The sequence below is a fragment of the Paramisgurnus dabryanus genome, chromosome 24 (assembly GCF_030506205.2).
Source record: "Paramisgurnus dabryanus chromosome 24, PD_genome_1.1, whole genome shotgun sequence".
Lineage (NCBI taxonomy): Eukaryota > Metazoa > Chordata > Actinopteri > Cypriniformes > Cobitidae > Paramisgurnus > Paramisgurnus dabryanus.
Window position 1 is genome coordinate 29,920,339 of NC_133360.1, and position 15,372 is coordinate 29,935,710.

Genomic DNA, 15,372 nt, shown 5'->3' on the forward strand with positions numbered 1-15,372 from the left:
TTTATTTGCCTATAATCTCATTGTCTGCTAATAAGAAAGCTATAAGGACTAGAATTTGCTCTGGGACTCAGGTGATCATTTATGTAATAGCTCTCCTATTTTCTCCTTTATGTCTTTTTTTATCAGTTTTTATTGTTTTAGATTTTCTTATTTTTGCTATACTGTATGTTTCTATTTTTCTGCGTTTGTGGATTCCCTTGTTCTTACTAATAAAAAAAAGACCGCAATATTTAGAAACAGCAGGTGTCGCTGTGGCGCTCCGGCAGTAAAGTCAAGAAGAAGATTCACTTCCGCTTCCGCTCTTAGAAACTGAAACACAACAGCAGCATTGACGAACAGCGAGCAGAGCAGGAAAATAAATCCACACAAGCATTGGTAAACATACTTTTAATCTTTATCATCATTTGAACACGTTTTAATGTGTCAATGCACGTAAGTTACATACATTTCTGTACTGTTTGTTACGAGTTGATCCTGACTGAAACACTGCTGTCTGCTCAGGTCAGATCAGATATAAAGCTCAAGACAAACATTAATGTATTTACTGTTGGTCATATAGAGAAGAAGAAGAAGAAATTAATTTGTCTTTAACTTGAGGATGTGTACAACAAACATCACAGCAGATTATCTTCATCTTCTGCTTTATTATTTACATTTCACTCGTTTACACTTTAAATCCCTTGGTTTAATGTACTTGCTTTCTGATGAACAGTTATTTTTAAAACTTCACTCTTTACATTGTGCACAAAAAATTATTTTTACTCTCTATGTCATGTCTTATCGTTTATTTTGTGAACGGTGTTCTAGTTAACTTACTAGCCTTTAGTGTTAAAATGTAAATAAGAAGATCTTAACATGTCAGATGAAAAAAGCACAACTAGCAGTGATATCATATGAAAAGTAATCTTAGCACAGTTGACTGCATCTTTCATGGTTTACATGTTTTTGACTTTCTGTTTATAATGCAAAACAATGAATTTTATATTTACACTAGTCAACATTTGAAGTGGATCAAAACCTTTCATAAAAGTTGTCCTAAAACAAAAATGTGTACCCATTCCTGTCATAGGACAACTTTAATTAACTTTTTTCATCCACTTCAAATGTTGACTAGTATAGTTACTAGGCAGAGTATCGAATTTAATCCATAGAATTTTCATAATTCTCACAAAAAACTTATACAAGCATAAAAAAGAAGATAAATAAAACTCAAGCTCACTGAAGATAAACAGTCAGTGATGAACGAATGATAATAAATAATAATATTTATGTGCATATATATCTCTTATTAAAAGTTAGAAAAGTGATTTAGTCAAGAGCAGTAGGAGATTTTCACTCAATTCTGCTTGATTAACATAAATGACAGACAAGAGTGAAGTCAGGTAACTTTTCCTTTAAGACCAAAGTCTGGATCTAATATAGAGGGTATACACAGTGTAAAATCAGCGAAAACATGGGGAAAAGTGACATCAATGCGTACACCCTCTATACTGTTACACATGCATGGTCATGTTAATGAGGATACATTTTGACGCATATATGTATTTAAGGCCAATAAAGCGTCTAAAATGCTCACGAGCTTAATGAGCAGCGGATGTGCAACTTGCGTGCTCCTATGACACAAAAACAGTGTATGAATATAGCACTGTTGTTTGCGTTTTTAATGGCTTAAAATCACTTTTCAAAACTCTACCGGTTGACAAATTTCTACCGGTTTATCATATCTACTGGTATATCACCCACCCCATGGGGACTTTCACGCTCGAATGAACCTAGATTTGTGGATCGGACTGCTGGATCATATGTCAACGGTGCTGCAGTATTAGTGCATTTCTATACCCTGGGTTAATGTTTTCATTTGCGGTGTCTACAGTCATGATTGGACAAAAAGCGGTCAAACTGACTGAATTAAAATAGCGTTCTACCATTTAAATATCCGCTTATCTCACACTTTTTCTCACACAGATGGTGATACGAGGTACGTGTACTTCAGTTTCTGATTGGCTGTCCGTTGCTAAGCACCGAGTCATAACATTCTTACCCCACTTCATTTCACACTGCATGTGCTTGGCACCACAATGGAGGGTAAACCCCACAAAAGTAACCCTGGGTTAATTTCAGGGATAACCCTGCTTCTAAATTACAAGTGAGAAACAATCCTTAACCCAGGGTTAAAAGCAGGGTTTAAAGCGAAGATAACCAAGCGCAGTGTGAAACGCCCTTAAGTCTTTATTTATTATGACCCAACTTGTATACTTAAATGTTCTGATTTCTTTGTATGTATTCAATATTTGGCTTGATGGCTACATCTGGTGGAAATTTTGTGTCAATAGCCAACTTAGAAATCCCCTTACTGATGAAAATGCTGACTTGTCAAATACTTATTTTCCCTGCTGTAAAGTGCTATGTAAAACTGAATTAAATGTTTTCAAATGCATTTCTGACAATGTAATGTTTATTTTAGATACGATGGATGTAGAAGAGCAACTTCAGGACCTTAATGAAGTAGTGGAGAAACAACAGGAACCTCATGATGTCATCACTGAAGAAAAATCTCCTGATTGTTTACAAATATCAACTAAAATAAAAGGAACCAAACATTCAGTCGGTTCCCATCAGCGTGGAAAGAGTTTCACAAGAAACGGACACCATAGGAATGACAAGAGCATTAACAATAAGGAGAGACGTCACAAGTGCCAGCAGTGTGGAAAGAGTTATGCATTTAAGAGTAACCTTTGGACACACTTGAAATCTCACACTGGAGAGAGGCCGCACAAATGCACACAGTGTGAAAAGAGTTTTGTATGTGCAAGAAGACTTAAGGATCATCTAAGGATTCACACTGGAGAAAAGCCTTTCACTTGCCCTCATTGTAAAATGAGTTTCACAATGAAGCAACATCTTCAGAATCACATAAGAATTCACACTGGTGAGAGACCTTACACGTGTCCTCAGTGTGGAAAGAGTTTTGCACAAAAATCAACCCTTTTGTCTCATTTAGGGACTCACACTGAAGAGAAACCTTACACCTGCCCCCAGTGTGGAAAGAGTTTCGCACTAAAAGATAATCTTAAGAGTCACATATTACTTCACATTGGTCTAAGACCTTACACTTGCCCTCAGTGTGGAAAGGGTTTTGCACGCAAAGAAAACCTAAGGATTCATGCAGTGCTTCACACTGGACAGAGACCTTACATCTGCCCTCAGTGTGGGAACAGTTTTGCGCAAAAATCACACCTTAGGGCTCACAAAAGGATTCACACCGGAGAGAAGCCGTACACCTGCCATCTGTGTGGAAAGAGTTACAAACAGAACGATCGTCTTAAGTGTCACATGAGAAATCACACTGGTGAGAGACCTTACACCTGTCCTCAATGTGGGAAAAGTTATATACTAAAAGATAATCTTAAGATCCACATATTAATTCACACTGGTCAGAGACCTCACATCTGTCCTCAGTGTGGAAAGAGTTTTGCACGTAAAGAAAACCTTAGGACTCACGAAAGGATTCACACTGGAGAAAAGCCTTTCATCTGTCCTCAGTGTGGAAAGGGTTTTGCACAAAAATCAAACTTTAGGACTCATGAAAAGATTCACAACGGAGAAAAACCATACACATGTTCACATTGCGGAAAGAAGTTCTTGAGTTCATATGAATGGAAAAGACACGAGAGAGTCCATACTGGGGAAAAACCATACACGTGTTCATATTGCGGAAAGAGTTTCTCTGCTTTAAGTTACTGTAAGATACACGAAAGAAGTCATACTGGAGAGAAGCCACATCACTGTCCTCTATGTGGAAAGAGTTTCACTTCAACAAGTAGTGTAACAAGACATACAAAATCGTGTGGAAAGCAGTCACAAACCCTCGGCCATACGATTAATATCCCCTAACACCTGTGCACTTTCATTTACAGTAGGTGCACCTCCATGTACATATACTTTACCCAACCCAATAAACAAAACCCTTTATTCATCACCATATTCTGTTGATTGCATGCCTGTTTCATTAGTGTACCAAATTTTGTTTGTTCATAATATCTCCCCCATATTGCCTTTAATATGAGGGAGATTCCTTTCTAAAATCATTCACTGCTTGCACAGAAATGGATGGCTAAAGGAGGAAGCTTTCCAATTTAAAATCGAAAATGCTCCACTGTAAAAAATACTTTGCTGCCTTAAAATTTTTTGTTGAATCAACTCGGATTTACAAGTCATTTCAACGTATTATTATTTATCTTGACTAGAGATCAATTGTTATAACTACAGGTGAGTTGTTATAACTTATAAAATTAAGTTGACTTTTCTCAACTATTTTTTATAAGTTGTGACAACTCATCTGACTATAGAAACATTTCAAGATTAGCTTCTTGCTAATGTTCGTATGAGAGTTTTTACTTATGAGAGGTCTTATCTGAGTGCTAAGTTTTATGTGAGTTGAAAATGTGAGTTTTTGTGTGTGGCATGAGAGGGTCATCTCTGAGTTTCCCTCAGTCATCTCTGTCTTTTCATCTCAGTATTTCTGCATACAGTTGAGTCCTTTCAGAACTCTCATGAGGATGCTAAACTAGAGGTTTTCAGTGTACCTCTAAGTTTTTTGACATTTGGATGTAAAGTGTTTCAATACTACAATATATGGTGTAAAAACGTCTTAGTGCTGCCCTCTTCAGGTTGAACGGTGGCTACTGCAGTTGAATTTTCCTATTGGATGGTGGGTCCAAAAAATGACTCGTGACGTAAGCAGGTTCAAAATCACCACGCCCTTGTTACGATCTCACCACACACTTAGTTCGTCCCCTCTATCTCCTTGGGATCTGCCCACTTTTCTTGCATTTTTCAAATATTGCCAGTGGGTGGAGTCAGGCTCTGACCAGGGGTTTAGTTACACTTTAACTTTTGAGCTAATGCTTGTTTCCCTTAATTAGGATGGTGGAGAATGTTTTAGAGGGGTCCTAGCATTAAATCAAACTTTTTTCATGTTTAAGTGCAATAATTGTGTCCCCAGTGCTTCTATCAACCTAGAAAATGTAAAAAAGATTAACCCAGTAACTTTCTTTGGGTAAGCCATTTTCTGCAAGCTTGTGAAAAATTATGTCGTTCAGATTTTGCCTCTTTTGTGAGGTAGGTACCAAGGCGAATTATAATAATACCACACCTTAATCTGCACTATCCAACCACAGCACTGCCATTTAGTGCAGAGAGAAAGAAAAAATATTTGACCGCATAATTGAGTTTTAATTACAACAAACCACCATCATTGCGATCAGTGTTTGCATTTCATCCGCTTATTTGCATTTTAAACGACACACCCAAAAATGGCACACTTTTGCTCAGGCCTACAAAGTGGCAATTTTAACTTACTCCACAGATAATTTATTATAGCATTGTAAGCTAAAACTTCACAAACACACTCTGGGGACACCAAAGATTTATTTTACATCTTTAAAAAAATCTCATAACATGACCCCTTTAAAATATTAATAATTAATGTAATTAATTATAAATTATCATAAGCCCCTCCTTTAAATTTGCCACAATTGAAATATATTTTCAAAATATATTTTAAAGCATTAAAAAACTTTGTTTATGTTACAAACCTGCACATAACTGTTTTTAAAAGATTAAAATAAAATGTAAATATATTTTTTAACTTCAAAAATATCAAAATTGCTTGTATTTAGCATATATTTTAAAAATAATCGGCATTTTTTTGCCATATAGGATGTAAAATTAGAAATGTATTTTCGCCCTTGAAATACATTTTAAAATATATGAAAGTTCAAACTAAATATATTCCCAAATTCTAAAATATATACAATTAAGAAAATACTTTCTACAAAATATATTTAGCATATATTTAAAACATAACCTTAGGCGTATACATACTCTGGGGACACCAAAGATTTATTTTAATTTTACATCTTAAAAAGTCTTGTGAAATGTCCCCTTCAATTATTTCAGTAATAGAACAATTTAATTATAAAAGAGATTTTTTATTAAATATATTGTTTAATTCCTCCTCATTATATGAAAATGTGTTTTACTTATTTACAGCTTACCGAAGTGCTCTGCTCGTCGTCTCCAAAGATATAAGTAATTGACCCCTCAATCAGACGAAGTCTATCTGCAAATCCTACTTTATACTGGTGGAGGTTGATGAAATAGTTATTCTTGAAGTGCTTCGCGCACAAAAAAAATTATATTTCCGTGAAAAATAAAACTTAACCAGGCACAGGTTCAACAACCGAACATTTTGATTTACTCTCTCGTATTTTATGCATCCTTGAGCTTGGACTACAATATCGCAGCGAGAAATAGAAAATGGCGGATTGCTCGTAGTGTTGGGCTGGGAGTTGATCTCCTTATTTTGCAGTTCCGCAGCAAATACTGTGACGTAATTGTTCAAAAAACGTAATAGATAATAGAAAATCAGAACCGGTTGGAAAATATGACCAAAATAGAATATAAAGATATCAACAAAGCACCTGAAGAGACTAATTTCAACTTTTATGTACTTCTAAAGAATACAAATAAACAACAAAATGCATTTAAGAGCTAAAAAAATGGATTTAGCATGATATGTCTCCTTTAAGTCTTGAGTCCTTTAAGCCCCTTGTTTCTTTGTTAATTATTTGGACCGGAATTCTGTAAATTTTTCATATAAAAAAATTCAATTTGAAGTATATTCAATTGTGAATAATCAATGAATAATCATCATATGTACAGTAACATGGATGAAGGCAGGCAGAGGCACCGGATCCACATGCATTAACCCTTTATTAAATAAACACAAAACAAGGCAGGTAAAACAGAAACAAGATAGTACAAAGACGTGGAAACAAAACAAAAACAGAAACCAAACCATCAGGGAGATGTGGAGATGTAATGCAGATATGGTTAAGAAAATATTTATACTATTAAAATATAACATAATATAACATAATAATAATTATATTATAGAAATATAAACAATGCTTTTTATGGTAAATAATAGAAAACTGTATATTTACAGAAATATGTTAAAATAGCTCTGCGGCCCTCCGACAAGATGTCAATCTGAGGAATAGAGGAGCTGGAGACAATCTCAGAACAGACAGATTCATAACCTAACATATACAGTAGGTGGCGCTAATACGCAAGGAGTTATCGACCATAAAACCAGTCGAAGAAGAAGACGACGACTTCCGCTTTTACTCTGAAACTGACGACGACCAGGAGTGAGTTTAATAATACATCCATAAAACGGGTAACTATAATTTAAGTCTTTATCATCATTTAAATAAGTGTTAATGTTTAATACACGCAGGGGGGGGGGACGCGTGCGCGCGCGCGCGAGTATTTTAAGAGACACTGTTGCGAATTAACCATGTTTGTACTACAGTTAAAAAAAACATGGTTACTGTAGTAAAACCATGGTAACCACAAAATAAACATGGGTTTGAAAAACCATGGTTAGTGTAGCAAAAGCATGGTTTTGCTGAGAGTAATCAATACACCAAAAAACCATGGTTACACTTTTACCACAATAAAACCATGGTAAGTTTTCGTAAGGGCTGTTATATTTGTGTACTGTATGTGTGATCCTGACTGAAACACATTCCCTCTGTCTGCTCAGATCAAATCAGATATAAAGCACACAAAGACAATCATGAATGTATTTATGTTGGGCACTCGATCTTCTAGAGAACAGGAGTAAATTAATTGTTTATTTTAAAACAAGGATGTGTACAACAAAGATTATCCTGATCATCTGCTTTCTCATTTCACTTCAAATCACTTGGTTTTTGGTACTCGCTACTTGATTTTTAAAGCTTCAATCTTTACATTGTGCGCACTATGTATTTTTAAGCTCTTCATTTCAAGCCTACAGCATTTTACCATTTATATTTGTGAATGCTGTTTTACATCACTTTTTAGTTGAAACCATTAAGATGTGTTCTAATTTAAATAATAAGGTAATCTTTCTCCAAATTAGGGATGCTCCAATCTGCCTGTTTTGCCTCCAATCCCGATATCTGGGATTCGGTATCGGCCGATTCTAAGAACTGATCCGATACCAAATTAAAAAAGCAGGGCTTAATTACCTAATAAACCAGAGTTCTTTAGCACGAGGAAACAACTCTATAACTGTGTTAATAAGTCAGAATGCACGAAATACCATTGAACCACCCCTTTAAAGTTGCTTTCTGCTTTGTCACAAGTCAAGGCTCTGAAAAGTGCTGTATAAAGTGCTATGTAAAAACTTGTTTTCATATACATTTCTGACAATGTAATGTTTATTTTAGATACGATGGAAGTAAAAGAGGAATCTCAGGACCTGAATGAAGTAGAGGAAAGACAACAGGAACTTCATGATGTCATCACTGAGGAAAAATCTACTGATTGTGTAGAAATAACAACTAAAATAAGAGGAACCAAACATTCAGTCGGTTCCCATCACCGTGGAAAGAGTTTTACAGAAAAAGGACACCACAGGGATGACAAGAGCACTAACAATAAAGAGAGACGTCACAAGTGCCAGCAGTGTGGAAAGAGATTTATGTTTAAGAGTAACCTTTATACACACTTGAGAACTCACACTGGAGAGAAGCCGTACAAATGCACACAGTGTGAAAAGAGTTTTGTAAGTGTAGGAAGACTTAAGGATCATCTTATAATTCACACTGGAGAGAAACCTCACACCTGCCCTCAATGTGGAAAGAGTTTTGCACTAAAAGCAAGCCTTAGGTCTCACGAAAGAATTCATACACCTGCCGAAGAAAAGCCGTACACCTGCCCTCAGTGTAAAATGAGTTTCATAACGAAACAACATCTCAAGTGTCACATAAGAATTCACACTGGTGAGCGACCTTTCATGTGTCCTCACTGTGGAAAGAGTTTTGCACATAAACAAAGCCTTAAGGACCACGAAAGACTTCATACTGGAGAGAAACCTTTTATCTGCCCTCAGTGTGGAAAAAGTTTCGCACAAAAAGCAAACCTTTGGACTCACAAAGGTGTTCACTCCGGAGAAAAGCCGTACACCTGCCCTCAGTGTGGAAAGAGTTACAAACAGAAAGATCGCCTTAAGAGTCACATAAGAAATCACACGGGTGAGAGACCTTACATCTGTCCTCAATGTGGGAAGAGTTTCATAAGAGCAGCAAGTCTTAAAACTCACCAGCGCACTCATACTGATAAAAAAACTTACTTGTGTTCTGTTTGTGGAGAGATGTTTACACAGATTGAAAAGTTAAAAAACCACCAGAAAATGCATACTGATGAGAAAACTCATGTGTGCTCCGAGTGTGGAAAATCATTTTTGAGAATGACAGCTTTGAGAGAGCACCAAAGAATCCATACTGAAGGAAAACCATACACTTGTACACATTGTGGAAAGGAATTCACTCATTTATGTCATTGGAAAAATCACAACAGAATCCATACTGGAGAAAAACCATTTGTGTGTTCACATTGCGGAAAGAAGTTTACTCATTTAAGTAACTTGAAAGGTCACGAGAGAATCCATACTGGAGAGAAACCATACACATGTTCATATTGTGGAGAGAGTTTCACTCATTCATCTCAGTGGATAAGACATCAAACAATTCATACTGGAGAAAAACCATATACATGTTCACATTGTGGAAAGGGTTTCTTGAATTCATGCGAATGGAAAAGACACGAGAGAGTCCATACTGGAGAAAAACCGTACACGTGTTCATATTGCGGCAAGAGTTTCCCTGATTTAAGTTACTGTAAGAGTCATGAGAGAGTTCATACTGGAGAGAATCCACATCAATGTCCACTATGTGGAAAGAGTTTCACTTTATCAAGTCACGTAACAAGACACAAACAAACATGTTGTGGAAAGCAGTCACAAACCTTATCCTCAGATTCATAACTTAAAAGGCCATGAAGGTTCACAACACATTTTTTGAGATGATAGCTAGGGATGTCAATTTATGCAATTTCCCATATTCGATGATCATGTTAAAATAACAATCAATCATTCGAATAATCGTTAACTGTAATAGTGCAATAAAAAGATTTTATTTTGTCTAAATAACATGCTAGTGGGATTGTAAAATTAGTCAGTGTAGTTTGTGTTTTGATAAAATCATCAATTAAACGTATCTTGTAATGAAACATAAATACTAATAGACACCGTGTATTAACTACGCCTCGCATGCACCCTCTGCAACAGTCGCATGGAAGTCCATGCGTCCATGACGTATCAAAATTAAGTGGTGCCACCAAAAAGGTGAATATAGGTTAAAAAATAATGTTTTGGGGAATACTGATATGTAACACTAACCTGGCAAATCAAAGGCAATTTTCCATTTGGTGTCAGCAATTACAACTTATGAGTGCTGTCCACAGTGGAAACAGAAATAACTGTAGCTGTACTCCCTGAGGGTTAGGGTTAATTATATTAATATTATTAGTTCATCCAAATTACTTGTGTGTAACTACTGCACAGTGTTCATCCTACCTTTATTCTGTGAAAATATTCCTAACCCTAACTATTGAATTAGTTGTTATGATAATTAAATGTGTTTTCAAGGACAGTAAGGACAAATAAGTTTTGGTGGCTCAAACTTGTATGCAATAGGCATCTCTGGTTTTGTTAATTCAAGGGGCAGTTCCTCAATTCCACAAGTAGTTAGTCACGGCAATCAAACTACTTTGTGTATATTCTGGGTGATGATGTGTACCCACATTTCAAGTAACGTTCTCTTCAATATCATCAACGTCCTCTCCCATTGCATGTGTTTTTTTTACAAAATGACGTTGCTTCTGGAACAGCCACTACATAAATGCTTCTCATTTTGGCAACTATGCACTGGTAATGGCATTTTACCAAGTTTTGTATCAAATGTTGAAAGTGTCCTTCCAAATTTACACCAGTCGTCTTTCTCTCCAGTGTACACTGAGAAGTAGATCTACTGTATCTGTCCGAGAGACTGTTTTCCCCCAGAAAATTGGAAACAAACAGTCTTCTACTTCAGATTGAGAACGCTGGAACAACGAAATACATTCTTCTGCTAGAGACGAGTCCTTTTCCACAATCTCATTTATTGACTCATTGCCTAACACAGTTGCTGGAATATATGCAAGTGCATTCATTGTCCTCTCAAGGTGAAGGCACTCCTTTCCAGGGTTTTCACTTTGGCCAGCTATGCTCATGAAGTTCCTACATTCCTCCTCCACTTCACAGTCATACTGTGTATGTGTACACTTCTGTACATGTGTGGGAAGTCTCACACCATGAGAATGTTTGGTTGTGATGTACAGTCCATTTTTTGGTTCAATACATGGGTTCTTGTCCAGCATGCTGCTGCCTTTCGGGTCTTTTTAAGTTTGAGATGGTGCTAATGTGTGAATCCCACTCTCCTTGTTCATCCAGATCAACTTCTACAGTCTGCTTATGAGATTCATCTAAGAAACACATGTAAATATGCACTTTTTAATATCAGTACAATAAACTACTTTTATCTCATTTCCCGGCAGCCATTTTTTAAACATTTTATAGGACAAGTGCGCTATCTAGTGGATAATCGCGGTATTACAATTGCGGTTTTCTCTTTATTGACGAGATAATTTTTTGCAGCTTCCCTCCTCAACCCCATCACCTCACTCTCTTCTAGTTTAATTTCCCAGTTATAGAGAGGGGAGAACTCTGGATTCGGGCTAAAATTCCGAGCTCGTAGCCCTCCCCTCGGACAGCAAGCAAAAAACATGTTTTATCTCATTCCCTGTTGATTACTAGTTAATGCAAACTCATGAAACATATGATAAAATTTATATTTTACATATGTTATTTTTTCTCTTACCTCTCCTCTGCAGACAAAAGAGTGACCTGGGAATGTCCAGTTTGTCCTACAGGGTGTGAGAAATCATTGCACCTATAATTGAAATGAGATCCATAGAAAGAAATTATAAAGAAAAAGTCTCATGTTTATATTGCTTTGTGTTGACAATTAACTATAGTACATTATCATAGTACTTTCATAACAGCAATAGTGTAATCTTTGGCAGGGTTAGAACAATTAGGGATATCGCATCGGTATTTCAGATGGTTCCAAATAAATTCCACTGCTGTTTACCATTAAAACAGTTTAATGTTTGATCAATCCAAGAGATGCGTCCAAGAGACCAGAGTCTCATTAAGAACAGGTTATAAACTTTCATAAGCACCTTGAAACATTTGTCTGCATTATGTTTGCTCGCAATTTCACTGAACGGCAAAGGTTTGTTCTTCATTGACAAGAAAGTAAAATACAACAGGTTGTCAATTGTGCAGGTTTTTAACAGTGTTTTGTTTTAGTTGCCAATTGCCCATTTCTTCACCTGACTAAAGCCGAAAGTATACTCGGGACGTCCGCGTATGCGCGCCGTCCGCATGACGTCATTTTCGTCATCAGGAGGGTGCGCGGACGGTGCAGCCCAAAATTTGAGACCGCGCGGACAGTGCGCATACAGTCCGCGTACGACAGCGCATGCGCGTGAAAATATTTAGACAGGACACTCCACTATAAACAATTATACAAAGGAAATAGACAGCATTTGCACACACACTATCGTTTTTCTTCTTTAACTTTTACTTCTTCCAAGAACAGAAAGCTCTGGAGCATGTTTGTTTGATTCCTGTTCTCTGTTGTCTTTTTGTTTGTTCTAAACTGTGTTTGCAATGGTGGATCAGTTACTTTTCTTCACCTATCCTAATGTTTTAATGTACTCTAAATGTCACCAAATCAGTGCTGCCCTGACAGCCTGTTAGACTAATCATTTGAATAAGAAATCATTTGTATTGCGTATAGTGTCGAACGCGGCCATCCGCGTGTAGCCGCGGGGAGTATACCCGAAAAGCTGCGCGGACGCGTGCGCGCGCGAGCCGGACGCGGAAAAAAGTATACCGCGGCCTTAAGGTACAGATTCATTTTGCTCTTGTCTCCTTTTTTTTTGTACAGTGGTTGTGTTTGGTCGAATTGCAGAAACGTGAAACAAAACATTCTACCTTAGATGAACTGGAACCAGTTCATAACTTGTGTGTTTGTGTTTTCCCAGATGTCTTAGCATAATGCCTGTCCTCAATGTGGCCAAGAATGGCTTTAGTATGTAAAATTAGCCTTTGGCAGCAGTATTGGTTAACTTGAGCACCCACTGTACCACTGTCTTGTTTGTTTTGTGTCTCTTTTAATGTTTTTTCAAAAAGTTTTTGCAAATTGTAGGTTGTATATGATGGTCTTTGGTTTGGATTCTGTAAACAATTCATCAAGTGATGTTTCTCCAAATTCAGCATCCACATCAACAAACTCAGGGAGGTCCTGAATTTTAGTCTTCCGTGTCTTGAGACTGTCAAGTATGGACAAATCCTTTCTTACCCCAAAAACTGTACAGAAGTCACTCAGCAAAAATTGGATTGCAACCAGTGTGGTGGCATTCTGCAGTAGCACAAATGCATGCATAAACAAGGTCCTTTAAACACTTCACCTTTGCAATTTATGTTCATAGCAATTTCACCATATGCACAGCTCATATATGCACAACAGTGAATGTACATGGATTTCCTTCCATGCATACTTGGACATATTGCTGCAGGTACAAATGAATATCTGACTAACAGAAGGTTTGTTTGTTTGCTTGCATGAATGATTGGCCAGCCAAAATCTGATTCAACTTTTTGTGGTTAAAGAGTTTGTTCCCTGGAAAGGCAGGTCAACTAGTGTTGAATTGTTGATGTGCTTTGGTCTGTAGACAGCATCTCTTCTACAGCAACTGTTGTTGCTGATGTGGTGGACTAAACAGGACAGCAAAGCAAAGCCCATAATACATTACATTTTTACATCTGTGTTGTTTTGCTACAACGGTTCACCTCGCATCAAAAAAGAGTTTCATCTTCTTATGGAAGTCTTTTAATACCTGTTTAACGGTGCACATGTGGGCTATAAATGAAGAAGCTGCCACAAACTGCAGGTACTGATGCTTTTTTTTGGCTTGACACTTTTTGTAAAACTGTTATAAGGGGAACCTGGTTTGAATATCCCAGAAACAGTTTTTCTTCACCTGCTGCAGCAAGTTTTTGGTGTGCACATGCATTGGCATCTGTTGGAGGTTTCATCTCTCCACATCACTTTTGTGGCTTCTTGAAGAAATTGTGCTAGGTTGGTCTATCTGACCATTGGGATGAATCTGGCCCATTCAGCTGCTGTTGGCAGTACAACCTGAGAAACTTGGTGAGTCCTTGGTTGAGAGGTTCTGTTTGGCCATTGGACTGAGGGTGATATGCTAAGGTGAGTCTTACATTGGCGCTAGGGAGTTTGAAGTCTTCGGACCATACCCGTGAGGTAAATTGAGGGCCAAGATCCGAAACTATATCCTAATGTAATTCATATTAGTGTAATACATGATGGAGGAGCTGTTCCGCTATTTGTGGTGCTGAAAGGAGTTTTGGCAGAGGGATAAAGCGACAAGCCTTCAAACAATCCACCACCGTCAGAATAGTCGTATTGCCCTGAGAAAGAGGTAAATCAGTGGCGAAATCAATCGATATGTGTGACCATGGGCATGAATGCACGGTCAGAGGATGTAGTTGACCTGTTGATAATTGATGAGAAGACTAAGATGTTGTGCATGTTTGGCAATAATTTACATATGGATAACAGCATAAGTCAGTGATTTTCACAATACAATAAGTTTCTGTTTGTGTGCTTCACTGTTGTTTTAATAGGTTCACGTGAAACCTATCAAATGTCCTTGTATTTACATTAGCAGCATTTAAGGGATTATTTTTACAGTGTAGTATTGCTTTACCTGCTTTCCACAGAAGAGATGGAGATGATTTTGGCATGTCATTAATTTCTAGAAAAAATGCCCACTCTCTTAAAAAAAAAAAAACTGTCAAACTCTGGGGCTATGTTTACACGTGGGCAGTTATTTTCATAAACGGACATTTCAACCTCTCCGGTTTCAAAAATAATATCGTGCACACATGTCAGTTTTCAGAAAAGTGTTTATTTACACGTACCCGTGCATATATGCCGTCAAGAGAAGCTCAAGCCCACGTAAGCCAATCACCGGCTGCGCTGGTGGTGACGCGAACTGGTTCTTCATGTTGGAGGGAGGAGTTGTTGCAGTAGGTGATCGATGTCAAAGTATCGCGAGAGCCAGTTGAGGAATCATACGTAGAGGTCTAATTTCGAATCGCTCTCGCGGTACTTTGACATCATCCGTTGCAGTGCCGCATGAAGTCAAACACGCATAAAATTGCTGACCTCAGAGCACTTGTCTCTGCTCCTCGACATAATGGAGCAGCTGTATTTGCAAATACAAACACACGAAACGAGTTTGCACGAACATAAATGTGATCTTGGAAGCGTTCAGAGTAGC

General features: G+C 37.4%; 2 protein-coding genes across 2 annotated transcripts; both read left to right on the forward strand.

The window, feature by feature from the left end:
• Positions 1-277: 277 nt before the first annotated feature.
• Positions 278-3,982, forward strand: LOC135741182 (uncharacterized). The gene is made up of 2 exons (XM_065259855.1): positions 278-375; positions 2,465-3,982. The coding sequence occupies exon 2, from the start codon at positions 2,470-2,472 to the stop codon at positions 3,892-3,894; it is 1,425 nt and encodes a 474-aa protein (XP_065115927.1). The 5' UTR covers positions 278-375; positions 2,465-2,469; the 3' UTR covers positions 3,895-3,982.
• A 3,174-nt stretch (positions 3,983-7,156) lies between these two features.
• LOC135741180 (uncharacterized) lies at positions 7,157-11,482 on the forward strand. The gene is made up of 2 exons (XM_065259854.1): positions 7,157-7,246; positions 8,286-11,482. Exon 2 carries the CDS (start codon positions 8,291-8,293, stop codon positions 9,881-9,883), a length of 1,593 nt encoding a protein of 530 aa, XP_065115926.1. The 5' UTR covers positions 7,157-7,246; positions 8,286-8,290; the 3' UTR covers positions 9,884-11,482.
• The last annotated feature ends 3,890 nt before the right edge of the window (positions 11,483-15,372 follow it).